At 41.1% G+C, this 22,749-nt stretch overlaps 1 protein-coding gene across 2 annotated transcripts in view; it reads left to right on the plus strand.

The window, feature by feature from the left end:
- abat (4-aminobutyrate aminotransferase) overlaps positions 1–22,749 on the plus strand; it is a 163,042-nt gene that overhangs the window by 103,848 nt on the left and 36,445 nt on the right. For both annotated transcript variants that reach the window (XM_048551773.2, XM_048551774.2), the window contains one exon: positions 10,387–10,436. In XM_048551773.2, the coding sequence (XP_048407730.1) occupies positions 10,387–10,436 (50 nt within the window). The remainder of the gene's footprint in view (positions 1–10,386; positions 10,437–22,749) is intronic.

The following is a 22,749-nucleotide window of genomic DNA, read 5'->3' on the forward strand; positions in this document are numbered from 1 at the left end:
TCTGCATTCTGTGATCCAGCTAATCTTCTATCCATGCTAATGTGTCAGGCCCTACTACGAGCTCTGACTTGTCCCAGTAACTTTTTATGTGACACCTTGTCAATGACCTCAGGAAATCCATGTATAATGTGTATACAGACTTCCCTTTATCCAAAATGCATGTTATTCCTTCAAAGAGCTCTAGTGAATTAGTTAAAACTGGTTTTGCTTTTACAAGACCATGTTAACACTTCCTGATTATCTTGAATTTTTCAATGCCCAGCTAAAACCTCCTTACCGATCAATTCTAACACCTTGCCCATGATAAACCTCAAGCTAACTGACCTATAGTTACCTGTTTGGCAACCTCTTTTAAGTACCTATGTGAAGTGTTTTTCAATGAGCTAGAGGCTGCATGACAGACATTAACTCCAACTGAAGCTCCCAGGCTGGAATACTTGCAGCACATCTGTTTGTCGTGGATCGCAATGGCAACCAGGAGCTCCGACATGCTGTAGCAGAGACGTATCACCTGTCTTGCCTGTGTTCTTTATAAATTAACCAATTAAATAATTTATTAAATTAGTTGTTTCTTTTTAATAAATGTAAATATTATTCGCCCTACCTCAAGTTCCTGCATTGCCTTGATTCTTAAGAATAGTACAGGCCACAACTGCTTACAAGATGCTCAACACTGTATATCCACAAAGTAGTACGATAAGAACCATTTCCAAACTGCCCTCTACCTCCAAATCCTCTTTTTGTTTGCTCTCCTAATTGTTATTGACTACCTCCAGGTCGCCCTCACTCAGTTTTCTAACTGATTCCTAAAATGTTCAATATCACCCCTGTAGTGATTATAATAAGGTCAGCCAGGTGGGCCTTATAGAATATGAGTTCCCTGATTGTGACTGCTAAACTGGCCCAATCAAGGACCCCGGGCTGATAGATAAGAACAGGAGTGTCAAACATCCTGTTCACTGTGAGAGCTAGCTCTGAGGGAACTATGTCAGTGTCAAAGACTCTCCACGTGTAAATAAAGAGTGACTTGATGACCGGATACCAGCTCCAGTGGAGTCATTTCAACCCCCACCAATCAATGTACGCTCAACAGATAGCGCAGACAGGTTAAACATTTAAAATTTCAAAACATGACCTCAGTCACTGTGCCCAAGGTGTATCAATGTCCCAATTTGGAGAGGCACGGTGCACTCCCTCCCATTTGCATGCCTGTGACCTGCCCCACCCTGCAATTCCTTCTTCCCAGCTGCTTTACTGAGAATCCTCTTGCTCGCCAATCCATCACTTCCAATTGTTTGTCTAATCCCACTATTCTCTCTCCCCTCCCCCCGACCCAACCTCCCCAACCTCCATTCTATCTTGCGATCTTTCTCAGTTCATGTTCCTAAATGCTGGGTATATACTGGGAATTTCTAGGTTTCTTCCGTTGCTGATGCGCTCTCCTGAATTACCAGGGCCAGTATAGTGGATTCTGAGCTGCTAGAACTTTGATTTGCTTTTGTTAAGTTTTTAGTATTATTGCTAATAGGTTAATAATCGCGTGATCTGACAAGTTCTAGTGAAGTTAATGTATTGAATTAATTCTAAAGTTTGTCACTGGACATAGCTGGAATCTATACACAGGGAGGAGTCAGGCTTGGAGCTAGTATAAGGCCACGTGTGTTTCAGTGGTGCTTTTAGGTAAAATCAACATGCGATGCGTGATCCTGAGATAAACCTGAATGAAACTAACCTAACTCTTAGTGTGGGTGACTGAGTGTAGAGACCAGCCGTCAAGATGGCAGGTGCTGAAGGTACTAGAGCTTCTGAAAAATAGAGGCCCCAAAAAATCCTCATGCGAGATGAATATTGTCTTTAGAAAAATGAAGTAAAGCCATGCAGGGCACCCTGGCTCTATCAGGAGGCTGTTGGGGCTGCCGTGAGTTTAAGATTTGAACGGAAAGCGTGATTTGATTTTCTTCGGCAGGAGCATCACTCAATCTAGTTGTTTCTGTTTTTGACTTTTCCAAGGTCACCTTTCTTTGTATCGTCTGTGACTCATCCATGGTATTTCACAAGCTGGAATTTAAAGGATCATGAAGCAATTGGGAGTTGAACATTGAGGTTAGGATCTGCAGACGATTGCATGAGTGGAACACATTTTTTTTAAGAGCACTTCTGATCTGTTTATCAGTACTGCCACAGCTGTTGTAAGTCGAATTCTGGGTTATCCTGCAGCAAATAGTACAGCGCACGGAGTTCAGCTGTTCGAGAGGACGGCTCAGCATCATCTCTCAAGCGCAAATAGGAATGGAGAACCAACATATTGCCAGTGAGGACACACACCCGACAAATAAATTTTTCACAAAAAGAGAAGTAATGTCAACTCTGAACAAAGCCACGCTAAATACTTGTTATTCTGTGTGAGTACACAGCAATTTCACTGATCACTGAGTTGCTAGTAAACAACTTAAACCAATCTAAATTCCAATAACCCTTCCACACACTTTCTCAAAGCCACTAAAGATCCTCAAGATGATAATATTTTGCAGGATATAGATTGTGTCTCACAGGTATCAGTTTTCCAAAACATCTCTGACTAAGCTACTCTCAAGAAGTGCCAATGATGCATGAATGAATAATGTGAAACTAATGTTAGTAGGAAATATTTGCAAGTGAAATTTACATATGAAATGCCACCTACACCACTTGAGCTCTCAATGTTAATGTTTGTGGCTGGTTATGATGTGATGCAGATTTTCACCACCAAAAAATTTAACTGGTGCACTTCTCGCATGCACACCACAGGCGCTTTCATTTCAATTATAATCATGTGGGATCCACCAAAAAACAAGTGGTGCTCACTTCCTGCTCCGCCATCACTGTTACAATCTCCCCAGGTTTTTGCAAACAGAATGGCTTTGCATTTTGCCTTTGGAAGTGCCAGCTCTCAGCCCAGTGCCCAGCATGTTTGCCACTAGGAGAGTGTGGGAAAGTCATACGTTTTTCTGAAGAAGGGTGCAGACCCAAGAAGTCAGCTTTCCTGCTCCTGTGATGCTGCTTGGCATGCTGTGTTCATCCAGCTCTACACCTTGTTATCTCATACTTTGCAAATTTATATTTTACAAAGAAAGCTGCACATGTAAAAATAAGGTTGTCTGCAAACAGATCCACTTTTCATTAACAGGATTTTGGTTATGTAAAAAGGTCTAGAGCAGCCAGAGTTATTTGGAGAGATAAAGTACCCTTATGGAGAAATAAAGTGCCTCTTTTGGAGACAGAGTGCCCTTTGGGACAAGTTAGCTAACTCTTTGGTATTATTAATTAGGTTTGATTGTCTTTATATAAGCAGATAAGCTATGCGATGCTGTCAATTTATTTAAAGCACCACACCTTGTGAATTTTTGAAATGGATACCCAGCCAGCAGATGAATTTTTTTAAAAATCAGTGCATTCAATCTTTACAGTTTGTTGCAGTAGGGATCAGTACTGCCTAACTGCTTCCACAACCTCTCATTATCACAATGGGGGTTAGGAGGAATGTGCTGCTGTTTGTTCACAGTTTGTTGATAATTCCAAATAGTTATAAAGTGTTTTAAAGTAATAAAGCTGTGTTCGATATAAGGTTATGAATACGCGTATGTATGTTTTCATAAAGGCTTAGTTGGCTGGACAGCTGGTTTGTGTTTCAGCCTAATACCAACAGCATGGATTCAGTTCATGCACCACCTTAGGAATAGTGACTCTCAGGTTAAGCCACCACCAATTATCTCTCTATCTAATGAGAGAGTGGGCCGATGGACTGGTGAGACAATGGTGAGTTCGGGTACTTGAAGAAAATGTGTGTTTTCATATGAAATTAACAGTACTATGGTCCACAAAGGAGCTGCACATGAGTCAAGCTTTTTGACCACAGTGGCTGCTTCCTTCTGTCTGGGGTCAGTGGTGTGCCTTTTGTTTACATCTGCCTCCTGAAATGAAAATCCAAATAGTTAAATTTTCAGAATTGGTTAACTTCTTGATTTTGAAGTAAAAATTTGGTCCTTTTTTGATTCTGATGAGGTGCCACATGAGATGCCTGTTTCTGTCAGATGAAGGATTTGATTGTATTTTAGATATACTGGTTGAAATAAGCTGGCTGAAAGGTTTACAAGTTTTAACTGATTTTTTAAAACTTAGCCTGCCCTTATTTGGTGAATCATTTCGCATTTTGTTTAAGGCTTCAGATCAAGTTTTTTTGTAAGGTTGGAACTTTCTATCCTTGGAATTGAAAAAATGATAATGATCCTACAGATTAGAGAGTTCTAACATGCTGTTTCCATGTCCATTTAAAAATGGTTTGTTACCTCGAGTTACAGAGCTGGATGAATACAGCAGGCTCAGCAGCATCAGAGCAGCAGGAAAGCTGACATTTCAGGCCTGGACCCTTCTTCAGAAATGGGGGAAGGGAAGGGGATTCTGAAATAAATAGGGAGAGAGGGGGAGGTGGATAGAAGGTGGATAAAGGAGAGGATAGGTGGAGAGGAGACAGACAGGTCAAAGAGGTGGGATGGAGGCAGTAAAGGTGAGTATAGGTGGGGACTTAGGGAGGGGATAGGTCAGTCCAGGGAGGATGGACAGGTCAAGGGGGTGGGATGAGGCTGGGAGGTAGGAAGTGAGGTTGGGGCTTGAGGTGGGAGGAGGGGATAGGTGGGAGGAAGGACAGGTTAGGGAGGCGGAGGCAAGCTGGGCAGGTTTTGGGATGCAGTAGGGGGAAGGGTAGATTTTGAAGCTTGTGAAGTCCACATTGATACCGTTGAGCTGCAGGATTCTCAAGCGAAATATGAGTTGCTGTTCCTGCAACCTTTGAGTAGCATCGTTGTGGCACTGCAGGAGGCCCAGGATGGACATGTCGTCTGAGGAACGGGAGGGGGAGTTGAAATGGTTTGCTACTGGGAGGTGCAGTTGTTTATTGCGAACTGAGCATAGGTGTTCTGCAAAGCGGTCCCCAAGCTTCTGCTTGGTTTCCCCAATGTAGAGGAGGCCACAACTGGAACAGCAGATACAGTATATCACATTAGCAGACGTGCAGGTGAACATCTGCTTGATGTAGAAGGACTTCTTGGGGCCTGGGATTGGGGTGAGGGGGGAGGTGTGGCCCTTCCTGCGGTTGCAGGGAAAAGTCCCGGCGATGGTGGGGCTGGAGGGGAGTGTGGAGCGGGCAAAGTAGTCACGGAGAAAGTGGTCCCTGCGGAAAGCAGATAAGGGTGGTGAGGAAAAAATGTCTTTGGTGGTGGGTCAGATTGCAGATGGCGGAAGTGTTGGAGGATGATGCGTTGGATTCAGAATTTGGTGGGGTGGTACGTTAGGACGAGGGGGTTTCTGTTTTGGTTGTTATTGCGGAGAGGAAGTGTGAGGGATGAGTTGCAGGAAATGCGGCACTTGTCCCTTCACCAAAATAGATATGCAGCATTGCTAAATGTGGCACAGTGTCAGTAAATGTTTGAAGATCCAAAGCTGTGTATTTTTCTTTATTCATTCATGGGATGAGGGCATTGCTGGCTAGGCAGCATTTATTGCCTGTCCCTAATTGCCCAGGGGGGCAGTTAAGAGTCAACCACTCTGCTGTGGGTCTGGAGCCACATGTAGACCAGACCAGGTAAGGATGGCAGTTTCCTTCCCTAAAGGACAATTCAAGTGTGTAAAATGTTTTTTTTTGTCCCTGAAGGGCTCCTGCGCTTATCAAATTGTGAAATTCATTTAATACAACCCTGTCCTTCACTGATTGTATCAGGCCTCTCCCCGTCACACGAAATGTTGAGTTCCCAAATGCAATGAGGAATAACAGCTGAAAAAAAAATGACTGACCTCAGAAAAATGTTTGAGGTGCATAGTTGGTGTGTTGGACAGGAATAAACCGTACTGCATCATATTTCTGGAACAAAACCAAAGTTTCTGGAAAAGCTCAGCAGTCTGATAGCATCTGTGAAGGAAAAAACTGTGACCCTTTCTCAGATGCTGCCAGACGTGCTGAGCTTTTTCAGCAACTTTGTTTTTGTTCCAGATTTACAGCCTCCACAGTTCTTTTGGTTTTTATTATGTATCATTTATCAGTTGTGGATCATAAAGAAAATCTCATCTTGTCTCTCCAGATTGTGATGCAACCAAAGCATTGCTACAAGCAAATACATTTTCAGCTGTGTGAGCTATTAATGGATTGTGCAATTAAATTTTCGGGTGACTAATGGGTTCTCTAATCTCTGTAATTCAAGGAGTTCAGGGCCATTGGTTAAACCGTAGTCTGTCAAGAAGATTGAATCTGTCAGACAGTTTTCATCCCAGATTTGTTTGTTTTCTTGATACATCTATCAGTAATCACCGGAAGTTACTAGAGGACTGTGCAATGTGGTAGAAGCTAGACTCCAAATTTACCTGGTGGCGGGAATGAAAGAATGCATATGAATAGAATACTAAGTCATATATTCTGTGATTTTGCAAAATACCTTATTTTTAAAAACAGTCAATTTGCATGAATATTTTATAACCAAGTTGAATCATGATGGGTTTTTCAAAATTAATTCGCGGAAAATAGATATCACTGGCTAGGCCAGCATTAATCAAGAGTCAATAACAGTGCTGTGGATCCAGAGTCTCATGCAGGCCAGGCCAGGTAAGAATGGCAGATTTCCTTTCCCACAGGACATAGTGAACTATGGATTTTTATGACAAATGACAGAAGTTGCCAGTTGGCAAGCTTTCTTTTAAATTGTATTGAACTCAAATTTCATTAGCTGCCATTGAGTGTTTGCCTGGGGTCCTAGATTGCTAGGCCTATAACATTATCACAAGGCCGCTACCTCCCCCATCTAGTACTCAAACAAGTAAAATGGGTGTGCGAAGATAGAGTATTTCAGTGATGCACACAATTGAATAAACAACTGATCGGCAAAATAAGTTCACGACAGTTTGATATCTGATACAGGTGTCCTATTTATTACCAACAAATTTCGAGTTTTCTCCAACCCTTACATAGCCAACCAAATGGCACTGTAAGCATGAACAGTTTCTAGAGTAAACCAAAGCTGTATGATCATAATGTTCCATGATTTGTTTCTCCATCTGTGCTAAATTATATACTCTTAGCTGGAACAGCAGGTTCCCTCCCTATCAGAGGGTCTAAGGACAGTCATTCAAACCTCACATTCCTAGTGAGTACTAGGTATGCCATGTTAAAAAGTCCACTCATGTGGATTTATTCTCCACAGTCATGTTATTTACTTTCAGGCAGCATATACTCTGACAGGAATGATAGTAACTTGAATAAGGTATGGGAAGATAGTCAGTGGCTGTGGGATTATATTTTCTGCGTGAGAGGACAAAACTGACAGCACTGAAGCTTCATTCCACTTGTTACATAATAACTGAATATAATTGAAGAACTACGCTCAAAGGGCATTTGCAGATAAGGTAAAAGTGGAGTTGTAAAGAAGTACTTTGCAACTGTAAGGTACATAATCATTGGCTATTGAACTCTCACCTCAAGAGCTATGTTTTTATTCAAATACAGAAGCCTGTTTTTGACTAGACATCTTGTACAGGATAGTACTGATTTGGGGTGGAGGTGGGAGAATGGAGGTAAAATGAGGTGGGTTCAATTGTTCTTTTGTGGAATTGAGTTTGTACTAGTGTACTGGAGATCCAGTGATGAATATCATACGTTAATCAAGTGTACTTCCACCAAGAGTGGACTCGATTAATTGACAATGCTAAACCATTGGTTAACCTTGCTGTTGAAATGCCTGTGCTCTTATTAGATTTAGAATTGAAATACAGATTCATATTATGTTGGTTAAGTAACGTAGAAGCAATGTTATTGCTTCAGTGTTTCTATTTAATGAGGCATGTTAGCAATATCCTTTGTAAAATATATGTCCTGACAAACTCTTTAAAATACGTTTCAATAATAGAAAGATTTATGCTGCTTAAATATGACATTGTATAACCAAAGTGTTGTCTGCTGTTGTAAATCTGTTCAGTTCAAGTGTTCTCTGGCACTATTAGGAAGCTTACAGCTATCATTTCTACTACTGATTCCGGCCATAGAGCTAACACTCTCTCAGGTTGAGCCAGATTCCTTGCATCCTTAAGACCCTGTTCACACTGATGGTGATTTTCACACCCCATTGCAGCCAAACACTATAATTGCCCACTTTCAATGTCCTACATCACCCACCTCAACTGTTGCTGCACTCGCTGCACCTGAAAAACATTTATGGGTGTCTTTTCCACTTCCAAGGCTTGTCTGTAATTAGTTCCAGTCCTATATTTCTTCGTCACCACACCTGATTCTCCGTTCCTTTTACAATGGATTCATGCGCATCCTCCATGCTCTTTATCTGTTGGTACCATTGTCATCACCTGCCTGGATCTTACTTGCCACAAACCTCTCCCTTAATTTTTCTGCCTCAACCTCTCTGGTCCTTTACAAACCTTCAGAAAACCCTCTCTTCCAACTAAGCTTTTAGTAATTCTTCCAAATTACCCTCTCTTCATTTCAATATATTTATAAAGTACTTGCTTCATAAAAGGTTTTCCCAAACCACAATAAATAGTAAGCAGTTCGCATGAAAATGATACTTGAATGAAATAACCTGATCTGTTAACCCATTCCTTTAAATAATCTGCAAAATGGGGACTCCCATTCAAGATAATGGCATCAGCCTTGACTAACTGGCTATATCTGAAATTTTATTGCCAGTACAACATTGACGACAATTAGTTGCTAACCAATGGATTTTTTTTATGCAGCAGGGCAGATTTTCTATGTGGGGGCGGATGCTCGTTGGCAGCAGATTTCTCTCAGGCGATCAATCTCATATCTTTGATTAGCAGTGTGTCCAGTTTCCAATGAGACTTTGAAGCCACTGTTAGGGACAGGGTGACAGAAAACTGTGGATTTCCCAGTTCCCTGCCCAACTATCTGTAATCAGTAAGTTCTTGACAAGAAGATATGTGCATTCTGCATTCATAATTGCATCTCTTGCACCTAAACAACCTCTTGAAATAACACTCAGAGATATTAAGGACTGCCAGTGCTGGAGTCATAGATAACACAGTGTGGAATTGGAGGAACACAGCAGGCCAGGCAGCATCAGAGAAACAGGAAAGTTGACATTTCAGGTCAGGGCCCTTCTTACAGAAATTTCTGAGGAGGTCCTGACCCAAAATGTCAACTTTCCTGCTCCGCTGATGCTGCCTGGCCTACTGTGTTATCCCTTGAAATAGCAGCCTGTTTATGTCTGGTAAGATTATGTTTTCACTGCTTGATATTTGGAAGGGCTTTCAATGGTAGAGTGAAAGGGTTTGCAGAAGAGGTCAAAACTCTCCAAGGTCTGGACAGTATGGGCTGGAGGAAAATGGAGAGATTTAAAAAATGAAGGCATAAAGGAAAGTAAAAACAAGAATAAGAATTTTAAGTTTTAGTCCTCCGAAACCTAGAGCCAGTGTAGACCAGTGAGGCCAGGGTGAAGCGCCAGCAGGAGAGTTGAATGAACTAATGTTTGTGTGAAGGGTGAAAGATGAAAATTGTGCCAGAAAAATGTAAGCACTGTAAGCACATATTCAGAAAATGTAAGCACTTTGTCCCGAGTGAGAGAATTAGATCAGTCATCAATATTTGGATAAAAATCAGGGTTAATAGTTCGGGTCAAGTGACCCTTCCTCTGAAGGCTGAGGAAGGGTCACTCAACCCAAAATATTAACTCTGATTTCTCTCCACAGATGCTGCCAGACCTACTGAGCTTTTCCAACAATTTTTGTTTTTGTTTCTGATTTACAGCATCCACAGTTGTTTCAGTTTTTATTATGAATATTTGGATAACTATCAGTGCCACTGCCTGGTGTGATTATAAATACATTCAGGAAGGTCACAATTTTTGCAATGTATAGAGTGTTGTTTGCCCTTATGGACTGTAGCTAAATAACCATGCTGCATTTGAATGCTTGTACCTAGTTCTTCCTTGATTACAATTTCTGTTACAGAATGTGTTCAGAGACAGATTGATTAAGCTGACTACTACAGATGTTATTGGATTTTGGATTTACATATATGATGTCCTGTTTTTGCTTAATTAAAATTAAGTCTGCAAGTCTTGAATTTAATTTTATGTACTTAATGTAAAAAAACCTGATAGAGACATATCAATAATTATATAGCTGCTTTGCATCAATGTAACAATTATTCATGTTTGTCCATGTCTGAAACTTAATGGGTATAAAATTTTATTTTGTAATAAACTGATTTTGCTTTGATGTGTAAACTGCAGTTTCTTGACTCAAATTGTTCTTGAACATTTAAAGCTAAAAATCAATGTCAGTAATGCACAATTCAAGGCGCATTGATAATTTGCTTTTGTTTTAATGTTCCAGGTTACAACCATCCTGCACTGGTTAAGTTGCTGCAGAATCCACAGAATGTGGTATGTACATGCTTTTGTCAATTGCTCCTTTTTGTTTCCTTGCCCACTTTCATATGTAGCACACCTGTACATTGTTGAGAGGCTGAACTGCCAAGTACAAAGCCGTGGCCAGTGGAGTGAGCAACATAATAAGTTCCATGTTCAGAATAAAATGGCCTTCCAGCTTTTCTTGGATTCCCTCTTCTTAATGTTCTACACGACACGCACACACGATGGTGGGAATGTACTATTTAGGGAAATGGACACATCCGTGTACCCACTCTATGATACGACACCAACGTATTGCATCACAGTCTTTTTATATTTTACTCAAGACAGATTTTAATCATTTTTGTCAGTTTAGAAACAATATTTGTTTGCTTTCTTATGAGTGCAGAATAAAGATTAGACAGCCTGGGTTTGTTTTCAGTAGAATTTAAGAGTGAATTTAAAAGTGAACTCTTCAGGCAGAGTGAAGCAAAAAGCCCTGGTTACGGACCCATCGTTGTCGCCCTTCAAGAATCCATTGTTTTACTTATTATCTACTTTGCAGAGCAGGAGGTAAAGAACTGCCACCCGCCACCCACGTTTCCCGCCCTTTCCCACCAACACCAGCACCACCAAAAAATAGCTGGAGGCTGCTTCCTTAACTCATACCTTTAAGTTAATAAGATCCTGTACAGGCTTGACAAGGCGGACATGAATAAGATGTGGCTGAGTCCAGAAATATGGTAGACACTGACCCCCTAAATTTTAACCACCCTTGCTGGACAGAGACGAAGAGTAAAAAACATTTCTGAGGGTTGTGCAACTTTCAGGCTCTGCCTCAAAGAGGTTAGGATGTAGTCATCGAATATTTTTCAGGTGGAAGTAGACAGATTCTTATTAGTCAAGGGGAGCAATACTTGGGAATGTAGATTTCAAAAATACAAACAGATCAACCTTGATCTTATTGACTGATGGAACTGGCTTGGAGGGGGACTGGCTCACTCCTGTTATTAATTCATGTGCCTGTATAATTGTAAGATATGCCGGTTCAGTGTCTGAATGTGAGTATCTTGTTCCAAGTAATTACAGAATTTGCAATGTAGAAAATTTTGGAACAATTTTCTTAACCAAGTTGGAGACTACAGTGTGAGTTTTAAACTTATTAAATCAGATGCATTCAGGCTGTGTTTGGTGCTGGACGACTAGCAAGAGATCATGTGCACAACTCCCAAAATGCAAGTTATAATTTTAATTCAGCCAGTTACCTGTGGGTTAACACCAAGATAAATATATCTAACATGCTATCATTAAAAAAATCAGATTGGTTCACTAATATCCCCAGGGAAGGAAACCTGCCTCTCCCACGCAATCTAAACAATACACATTTCCATTTCAACGTTCAAGGCCGACCAAATACTGAGGTGATTTTTAACTCTTTGGGCCGAGTGAGAAAGTAACCCTTGGTTACAGACCTGTCATTACCACTCTTCAGGAATCATTTGTTCCATATATCATTTACTTTATAGATCAGGAGGTAAGGACCCCTCCCCACCCAGAGTTGAAGGCTGCTTCTTTACCTCTGCATATTTTAACTGGTTGCCTGAATGAGACCTGTATTATCATTTGAAAAACTTAAAGAAATGCAGATGTTGTAAATCAGAGACAAAAATAAAATTTGCTGGAAATGCTCAGCAGGTCTGGCAGCATCTGTGGCGAGAAATCAGAATTAACGTTTCAGGTCAAGTGAACCTGTCATTTTAAAGACTGCAGGAAATGGGATGTAGCGAGAAGAAAGACAAGCAGGCACTCCCCAGGAGAGCTAAGGTATCACATTTCATGGAATTTCCCAATTTCCTGAACACAGCACCCTCACTGTCTAGCCCCAGAAGCTGAGGCTGCTGCCTATATTGTGTCAGTGGATGGTCTCTAGTCTGCACCATTTTCCATCCATTTCTGGGGATTAGGCAGCAGGATTTCAATGGGACCAGAGATAATGGGAACTGCAGATGCTAGAGAATCCACGATAACAAAGTGTGGAGCTGCATGAACACAGAGATGAAGGGTCTAGGCCCGAAACGTCAGCTTTTGTGCTCCTGAGATGCTGCTTGGCCTGCTGTGTTCATCCAGGTCCACACTGTTATCGAGAATTTCAATGGGGCCCAGGTGTTTAAAATACCCTAGGCTTCAACCTGTAGCAATGGATGAGTTTCCAATTTCCACATGTCCAAAAGCTGCCTCAGATTAAAATCAGGGTCACTGCTGTTACAAAAGAAATTTCTACCATTGGTAAGGATTCACAAAGGGGATGGCAATTAAGGTGGAGAGTGGGAAGCAGAGAGGATTTGTGATGGTGATGTAGTTTGTGGGAGGATTAGGGGAGAGAAGCAGTGACTAGGAGCACTGGAGGACTGGAGCAGCGAATGGGAGGGTCATGAGACAAAATCAGTGGGAGGGAGAGGAGAGGGAAATGATGAGAATGAGGGTTGAGAGAGGGGAAGTAGCAAGTAGGAACAGAAGACGTGAATGTTAAGATTGGGAGGCAGGGACGTGAGTGGAGGGCCAAGAGAGGGAGATGGTGAACAGAAAGCTTTGGAGAAGCATGTTAATAAGTGCATTGAAATATATACCTTTATGTGGGAACCTCCCTATTTACAACTTATGCAAAAACAAAAATGCATTATGAGATCAGACTGAACAGGCAATACCTGTAATATGCGCATTCCTGGGCTCCATATTATAAAGGAGATAGAAAGATTCTGCAGAAAGTACAAAACAGATTTACGAGCAATTTTTCTCTCAAACCCAGATCTTCCCACACAGGCTGAGCACAATCAGCCTCTTTAAGGACCTGTGTACTAAAAAGAGGTTGACACCAGATTTGAAAGGAAAGGCTGAATAGGATGGGGCTATGTGCTTTTCTCTTTAAAAATAGAAGGTGAGAGATGACCTCACAGCAACCTTTAAAATTATGAAGGGATTTGATGAAAGTATAGACCTGGCAATTTCTACAAGTAACTTACATAAGTTGAGGAGATTACACCTTCAAGTTATACAAATAATATAGTTACCTTTAAAAGTAATATGTATTGGAGGAGACATTTCGTTATCCAGAGTGTGCTTGCAATGTGGAACTAGCTATTGCAAGTATCTCAGTTAATTAGCGTAGATGCATTCAAGGGCACGGTAGATTGGGAGAAAGGGATGGAAGAATATGCTGATAATGTTGAATGATGAATGTTAGGAGAACGCTTTTGAGGAGCATTAGCACTGTTAGCTGAAAAGAGTGCTCTGTTTCTGTGCTGTAAATGCTGTGGGAGGTTGTATTACAAAGGCACTGTGTAAGTGATGGAGGTGTTTAGAATGATATGAAGTTTAGAAGTAAGATTTTCCACTGCTGAGTGAGCTGCTAAATTGATGATCACACAACAAGTTCCACTCATATAGCACCTTTTAAAGTATTAAAATGTTACAAGGCGTTCCAAAGAGACTTCAAACAATCTTTGACATTAAATCATATAGTGAGATATTCGGTGATCAAACCCTCAGACAGAGGGGTAGGCTTTAAGCAGCAAATTTGAAGATGGCGTGAGACATAGAGAAGGAGATATATCTACGCAAATCCTTCTAGAGTACAGGATCAATGCTACTGAAAGACCCAGTCACCCAAGATTAAAATCAGGCGTGTGCAGGAGGCCAGAATTGAAAGAGCACAGAATTCTCAGAGCATTTTAAGAGATTACAGGGTGGTGAGAGGGTGAGACTATGGAAGAATTTGAGAACAAGGATGAATATTTTTAAATTGAGGCATTGCTGGACAACAGGCCAATGTAAATCAGCTAACTCGGGGTTATAGGTGAATGAAAGTTGGTGCAAGCTTGAATAGGGGCAGCAAAGGTTTGGATGAGATCAGGCTTAAAGGTGGATTCAAGACAGGAAGCTGATCAGAGGAGTAATAGAATAGACCCAAAAGAAAATATAGGGAAAGAAATGAGGAAACATTTTCTTACACATTTTCCAAGAAGATGCATACCAGAAACGGTGGCAGGAACAATATACATATTTGTTTCTTTAAAAGATGGAAATTTATATTTGAAAAAAATTCAAAGGAATTAAATGGCAGAAACTTTCAGAGAAACATAATTGAGTAATTACTTCTTTCAGCGCTGCATAATTCTGAAATGCTGGATCAAATGCTTTTGTTGATTGTAAATCAAAAGTTGCCAGGCAACATTATTACATAGGAAATAATTATAATATCTCAACTGAAGAATTCAAGATGGCTATATTTTGTTTCATTGAGAAACTTATATAAAAGGCCAAAGATTTCAGACTGTCATGAAGATTTGAAAGGAGTAGCAAACAAAGCAACTTGAGTCACAATATAACACAGTGTGGACCTGGAAGAATACAGCAGGTCAGGCAGCATCAGAGGAGCAGGAAAGTTGACGTTTCAGGTCAGGATCCTTCTTCAGAAATGGGGAGCAGGGAATGGAGCTCAGGAATAAATAGAGAGAAGAGGGGTGGGGCTGGGGAAGGTAGGTGGGATGGTGATTGATGAGTGCAGGTGGGGAGTGGTGGGGATTGGTCAGTGGATGGGAGGGGTGGATAGGAGGGAGAAAAGATGGACAAGTTGTGTCGGGTCAAGGAGGCGAGGATGAGAGGGAGGGTTGGTCATAGGATGAGGTCGGGATGGAGAGATTTTCAAACTGGTGAATTCCATGTTTAGGCTATCTGGCTGTAGGCTCCTGAGGTGAAATATGAGATGTTGCTCCTCAGGTTTGCGGGTGATGTGATTGTGACACTCAAGGACGCCCAGGAAGGACAGGGAGTGGGAGGGGGAGTTAAAATGGTTGACAACTCAAAGGTGTTGTCATTTGTTGTGTACAGTTTTAAAACAAAGGCTGACACGATCAGCAAGCGCTCATTTTGCCGAAACCTGGGATTGAACCAGGGACCTTTAGATCTTCAGTCTAACGCTCAATATGATCAGTTTTAACAGGTTCTGCATAGATAGATGAGAGGTTACTTGCATTGTTCTGAGATTTCAACACAGTAAAGTTAGAGGGAGAAAAAAAAGCATGTGGTAGGACTCTTGTAGCTTGGGAAGAAACATGGAGAAGTATAAAGAGAAACAATGACCATAGTAGAGCTGATTAAAAAAAATAGGAAAATGTTTGAACAGAGAGAGTTGGGACTGGAAAGGAGAGAGAGATTACTTTCAGACAGCAAGTTTTAAGAAATTGTGTACAAACCTCCTTAGACATGGAAGCATTGTAATGACATGGAAACTGAAAGAATAAAATGTGAGAGGAAATTCCAGAATTTAGCCAAGAAGTCTGAAACAAGAAACCATGCCACGTGTTACAAATCTGGTTATGAAACGGGAGTGGAGAACAATTGCGGAGGACAGAAAAACACCACTGGACAAAAATGACTAAAAAGAAACCAATGACCTTGCAAAGTATTACAGGTAAATAAAAATCTTTACTGTAGTTAAAAACAATATATATGCAAAAAAAGTTTTTCTTTTTCCAAACAGAGTTATGGAGCTTTCGGAGAGGTCTACACGTGGATAGCTCAGAATTTCATTCCCTAAAATTATATGCTAAAATGTTGTATGTATAGGAGAGATTTTTTTTTAATTTTTAAGATGCTAAAGCAATTTTTTAAATCAAGGGGGTGATTTTTTTAAACAAAAGGAATTTATGGAGCTTTTGGAAAGACCTACAAGTGGACAGTGCTGGAGTGAGTTTTTTTTATATCAGAGGATTGAAAGCTGTCTGCTGGACTATTTGAGATCAGAGATAATGGGAACTGCAGATGCTGGAGAATCCAAGATAACAAAGTGTGGAGCTGGATGAACACAGCAGGCCAAGCAGCATCTCAGGAGCACAAAAACTGACGTTTCAGGCCTAGACCCTTCATCAGAGGATCTAGGCCCAAAACGTCAGCTTTTGTGCTCCTGAGATGCTGCTTGGCCTGCTGTGTTCATCCAGCTTCACACTTTGTTATGCTGGACTATTTGGGTCGCTTTTCATTCAGTTGTCCGTGTTTAATTTTTTGCATGCTTAATGTTATTTCTTTGGATAAGGAAAGATAGTTTATTTTGTATAGAAGGTGCTTGTGAAAGCCTCATCTTTTTAGGCTTAATGTCATTTGAGGGCATACAAGAGACAGAGTTGGATGGCTAGTAGATTTAGAGAAGTGATTACACAGCAGGATCAGTCAGATATTCTGGTGCCTGTCAGGAAAGGGAACAGGGTAGTTCAAAATTCTCCCACGGCTATTCCTCTTTCAGACAGATATTCAGTTTGGATACTTATGAAAAGATAGCCACCCAGAGGAAAATAGAAGAGGCAGTCACATCTTGGGCACTAAGAATGAATCTTAGGTGGGATTTGACTAAATTTGAAAGAATAATTGTTAAAGGCGACTATCCCTTGAGGGGCACAGACACGAGATTCTGTGCACGGTGTGCATGAACAGTATGTTGCTTTCCTGCTGCCAAACATTTGAAGAGTATTGTTAAAGGGGAGAGTGAGAAGCAGGAAGTTATTGTACACATTCTAGGAAGGACATAGTTAGGAAAAAGCTTAAGGCTTTACAGAGTGACTGTAAGAGGTCAGGTAGAAGATTAAGAAAACAGAGCCACAAAAGTAGTAATCTCTGGTTTACTCCTAGTGCCAAGCTTAAATGAAAGAAGGAATAAAAGGATAAAAGGACATAAATCAGTGGCTGAAGTGCTGGTGTAATCTTTAGGGATTCAGGTTCTTGGATCATTGGAATCAGTTCTGGGGAAGAAAAGATAGGCTTCCCCGAATCGAAAAGGGACCAATACCCTCGTGGGGAGATATGCTAGTTCTATTAAGTGTCATTGTAGACTATTAGAGGGGGGCGTGGAGGGATCCTAAGTAGCAGAGTAAAGTGAAAGAATAATGAGGATGGTTCTGAATTTGAAAAGAACAAGCTATTTAGAAAAAAACAGACAAGAGCAAGTCAGAGAACAGAGTAACTCTGAAGAATTCAACTGCATTTATATCAATGCAAGGGGTCTCACAGGTAAGGCTGATGAACTCAGGGCATATATGGGAACATGGCATTAGGACATCATAGCTGTTACAGAAATGTTGCTGAGGGATGAAAAAGACTGGCAGTTCAATGTCCTGGGTTTCAGATGCTATAAAAAATATAGAAAAGGAGGTAAAAGATGAGGGGAAGTGGCATTTTTGACTAAGGAAAATACTATTGCTGTCTAGAGAAGATATTTCTGAAAAATCGTCCAGTGAAAATATTTGGGTTGATATTAGAAGTAAGAAAGGAATGATTACTTTGATGTGATTGTACATAGGTCCCCCAATAGTCAGAAGGAATTTGAGGAACAAATACGCAGAGAGATCTCAGATACATGTAAGAATAATACAGTTTTAATAGTATCAGAGATAATGGGAACTGCAGATGCTGGAGATTCCAAGATAATAAAATGTGAGGCTGGATGAACACAGCAGGCCAAGCAGCATCTCAGGAGCACAAAAGCTGACGTTTCGGGCCTAGACCCTTCATCAGAGTAGGTGATTTTAAATTTCCAAACATTGACTAGTAGTGTTAAAGGTTTGGATAGTAAAGAATTTGTCAAACGTGTTCAAGGAAATTTTCTTTATTAATTTGTAAATGTTACTGCTAGAGAAAGAGCAAAACTTGACCTTCTCTTGGAAATAAGGCAGGGCAAGTGACTGAAGTGATAGTAAGAGAACACTTCGGGATTGGTGATCATAATTCGTAACAGTTTCAAAATAGTTATGGAAAAGGATAAGCCTTGCTTAAAAGTTTAAAGTTTTTAATTGGAGTAAGACAAATTTTCATGGCACAAGATAAGAATTTTCAAAAGTTGATTGGATTAGATGTTCACAATTAAAGAGAGGTCTGATCAGAGAAAGGCTTTCAAAAGTATGACAATGAGAGTTCAGAGTAAGTATGTTCCTGTTAAAGTGAAAGGTAAGGTTGGTAAGATTAGAGAACAGCGAATGAAAAAAGATATTGAAGTTCTTGTCAAGGATAAAAAAGAATCATATATCAGATGTAGACAACTAGATTTAGTTGAATCTCTTGAACAATATGGAGATTGGAGGGGAATTATTATCAGTGAGATCAGGAAGGCAAAGAGGGGATATGAGATAGCCTTGGCAGATAAGGTTAATGATAATCCAAACAGATTCTACAAGTACATTCAGAGCAAGAAAGCAACTAAAGAAAGAGTATGGCCCCTTAAAGATGAAAGACGTTGTTCTTTGTATTGAACCTGAAGAGATGAGGAAGATATTAAATGAATATTTTTGCAAGAGTTTTTACTGTGGAGAAAGAAATGGAGGTTATTGAACTCAGGAAAATAAATATTGATGTTTTGAAAACAGTTACAGAAGAGCAAAGTGCTGGAGGCCTTAGAAAATATTAAGATGAACAAATCTCCAGGCCCTGACCCAGTGTATCTTCGGACATTGTGGGAAGTTAGAGAGGAAATTGCAGGGCCCCTTCCAGAAATATTTGTATCACCTGAACTAAAGGTGATGTGCTGGGTGACTGGAGAGTGGCTCTGTTTAGCAAGCCTGGGAACTGTAGACTTGCGAGTTGACTTCGATAGTGGATAAGTTATTGAGAGGTGATTCTGAAAGATAGGATTTATATGCATTTGGAGTGGCAAAGAATGATCAGGGATAGACAACATGGTTTTGTGCAAGGGAAATCATGTCTCATAAATTTGATTAAGTTTTTTTTGAGGAAGATTGATGAGGGCAGAGCAGTAGATGTTGTTTACCTGGACTTTAGTAAAGCCTTTGACAAGGTTCCTCATGGTAGTAAAATTAGATTACATGGGATGGTCAGTATATTTATGGTGGCATCTTGGATAGTGAAGAAGGTTATCTAAGATTACAAAGAGGCCTTGATCAGTTAGGTCGATGGGCTGAAAAGTGACAGATGGAGAAAAAGATACTGCATGATATTGCATTTTGGTAAAACAAACAAGGGCAGGACTTGTACAGTTAAAAGTAGGGCTTCGGATAGTGTTGCAGAACATTGAGACCTAGGGGTTCAGGTATGTAATTCTTTGAAGTGTGTCACATGTAGACAGGGTGGTTAAGAAAGCATTTAGCACACTTCCCTTCATTGCTCAGACGTTTGAGTATAAGAGTTGGGACATCATGTTGAGGTTGTACAGGACATGGGTGAGGCCTCTTCTGAAGTACTGTGTGCAGTTCTGTTTGCCCTGCTATATTAAGCCGGAGAGGGTTCAGAGAAGATTTACCAGGATGTTGCTGGGAATGAAGGATTTGAATTAAAAAGAGAGGCTGGATAGGCTAGCACTTCTTTCAATGGCACATAGGAGATTGAGGGATGACCTTATAGAGATTTGTAAAATTATGGGGGGCATAGATAAAGTGAATGGCAGGTGTCTTTTCCTTACAGTAGGTTACTGAAGACGAGGAAGTATATTTTTAAAGAGACAGGAGAAATATTTTTAAAAAGGCATGGGGAGTAACTTTTTTTATACAGAGAGTAGTTCATGTGTAGAATGAACTTCTAGAGGAAATGGTGGATGCGGGCACTTACAAAGATTGAAAGACACAAGGATAAGTACATGAAAAAGAAATTCTTAGAGGGATATGTGCCAAACTCAGGCAGGTGGATCTAGAGATAATGGGAACTGCAGATGTTGGAGAATCCGAGATAACAAAGTGTGGAGCTGGATGAACACAGCAGGCCAAGCAGCATCTCCAGGAGCACAAAAACTGACGTTTCGGGCCTAGACCCTTCATCAGAGAGGGGGACGGGGAGAGTGTTCTGGAATAAATAAGGAGAGAGGGGGAGGCGGACCGAAGACGGAGAGAAAAGAAGATAGGTGGAGAGGAGAATATAGGTGGGGAGGTAGGGAGGGGATAGGTCAGTCCAGGGAAGACTGACAGGTCAAGGAGGTGGGATGAGGTTAGTAGGTAGGAAATGGAGGTGCGGCTTGGGGTGGGAGGAAGGGATGGGTGAGAGGAAGAACAGGTTAGGGAGGCAGAGACAGGCTGGGCTGGTTTTGGGATGCAGTGGGTGGAGGGGAAGAGCTGGGCTGGTTGTGTGATGCAGTGGGGGGACGGGACGAACTGGGCTGGTTTTGGGATGCGGTGGGGGGAGGGGACAAGCTGGGCTGGTTTTGGGATGCATTGGGGGGAGGGGAAGAACTGGGCTGGTTTTCGGAAGCAGTGGGGGAGGGGGAGATTTTGAAGCTGGTGAAGCCCACATTGATACCATTGGGCTGCAGGGTTCCCAAGCAGAATATGAGTTGCCTTTCCTGCAACCTTCAGGTGGCATCATTGTGGCACTGCAGGTGGCCCATGATGGACATGTTGTCTAAGGAATGGGAGGGGGAGTTGAAATGGTTCGCGACTGGGAGGTGCAGTTGTTTGTTGTGAACCGAGCGGAGGTGTTCTGCAAAGCCTCCGCTTGGATCTAGTTTAGTTTGAGATTATGGTAGGCAGGGATTGTTGGACTGAAGAGTCTGTTTCCATGCTGTATGACTCTATGACTCTATAAATAATTATTTGAAATAATCTTTTATGTTTCAATGACACTTGACATTAAGTAGTTCTGTTCGTTATTTTAAAATAGATATCAAATTAAGAAACACAAGAATTCTTTTTAAGGAAGATGACGTTTTTAACATCTAATTCTAAAACCACGTACATTTGTTCTATTTACAGATTTATGAAGGAACAGGCTACCAAGCTTTGGGGTGACCATGACTCCAGGAATTCTCGGTAGAGCCAGTTTCTAGATTTGGGGTAACATCAGTTATGGAGGGACCACAACATTCCTCCACCCACTGTGGCTCCACTCCTCCACACGCTGGCCTTTTGAGGACAGAAAGGAGTTGTAATACTATCATCCTGGAGCTCCGAGAGAGAGTTGCTGGTTTCTCACAAGCACAGTGAGCAGATTAACTAGAGAGTTAGCATATTCTGCCAACAGTGCCCCACCACATAGGATAATGTACTGCCACATCTTCCTGTCATTGTGCAGCTGGGCTGTACAGAGACATGGACATTTTGAGCAGCCCAATGAAATGGACATGTGACCACTTCCAGTGTGCAGCCTGTGCAAGGTATAGCACTTAGTCTTTTCTGGGAGGCCTAATGGCACAAGCCAAAGACAACTCTGAATAATCCCACCACAGGTACATTGTTCTCCTGTGGCTTCGTGAACACCATAAAACCTGTGTCTCCAGGACCTTGTCTGTCTGCTGTCTTTGCAAACACATGATGAACTTCAGAGATACTTGGCTTCTGTGGAGAAGCAAAGCAAAGTTTTCATTGTTAGATCTTTGACTTTGCGAGCACTTCATAATTTAAAATCAGGATATTCCATCCAATATGTCATTTACAGTGAGATCATTAACTCTCAGAGCATTATTAGGATAATTTCCAGAGTGCATGCTGGCATCATTCAGACAGTGTGTCTGGCATCAACAATGTGTTCACTGGCTCAAAGTGGTATCCACAATCTTATCTAATGATGTAAGCTGGTGTCATTTCAAAAATGTGCCTACCACTTGATGGCAGAAGTGTCAAGCAGGAGGTTAAAGAATGAAGAGCTTTAGCTTTCATTTTATTACCTTTTTGACATTATTTCACGGTTTTGTTTGTAACTTGCAGAATATTTTGGTGATTACATTGTGATTACTTTTCAACTGCCTCTCGGGTTACTACAGATCAGTTTTTGTTTTAGTTGGGAAGAGTGGTTCTGAATACATGTTGGAAAAATATACATCAGTACTCTGTTTATTAACTGCCAACTGAAACAGGAACAACCTGCATCGTTGCACAACTTCAACAATAAAAGTTGTCTCTAAGCCCTTCACAGGGATTTTGGTCTTAGATGGACTGATATAAATGGGAAACTATGAAAATCAGTGAGATTAAAAGGTGGGCAGATGAAGGAGAATAGAACATCCAGGAGCACACCAGAGATCATGTTGATTGGCAGTAGATTGACTGAGATAGGATGGAGGTGAACAATGAAATGAATTGGAAATGGGCTTTCATTGTGCTGTAGTGTGTTGTTCGACCTCCTATTCACCGACATATGTACTCAATACACAGTGTAGCTGGTGCGTTTCAGTGAGGAGATTGAAGGTAGTCTGAGAGATTGACATTCAGCAGCACCATCCCAGGATGTCTTCAACTTGCCCTGGTGGCTGATGGCCAACAGCATGACAGAGTAGTATATATGGTAGAATGAATGAGATCTTTTGAATAAATGTCTGTTGGTTCACACTCTATGGAGCCACAGTCTCCCCCTCAGGAAAGGTAGA

Source organism: Stegostoma tigrinum, chromosome 23 (assembly GCF_030684315.1).
Source record: "Stegostoma tigrinum isolate sSteTig4 chromosome 23, sSteTig4.hap1, whole genome shotgun sequence".
NCBI lineage: Eukaryota > Metazoa > Chordata > Chondrichthyes > Orectolobiformes > Stegostomatidae > Stegostoma > Stegostoma tigrinum.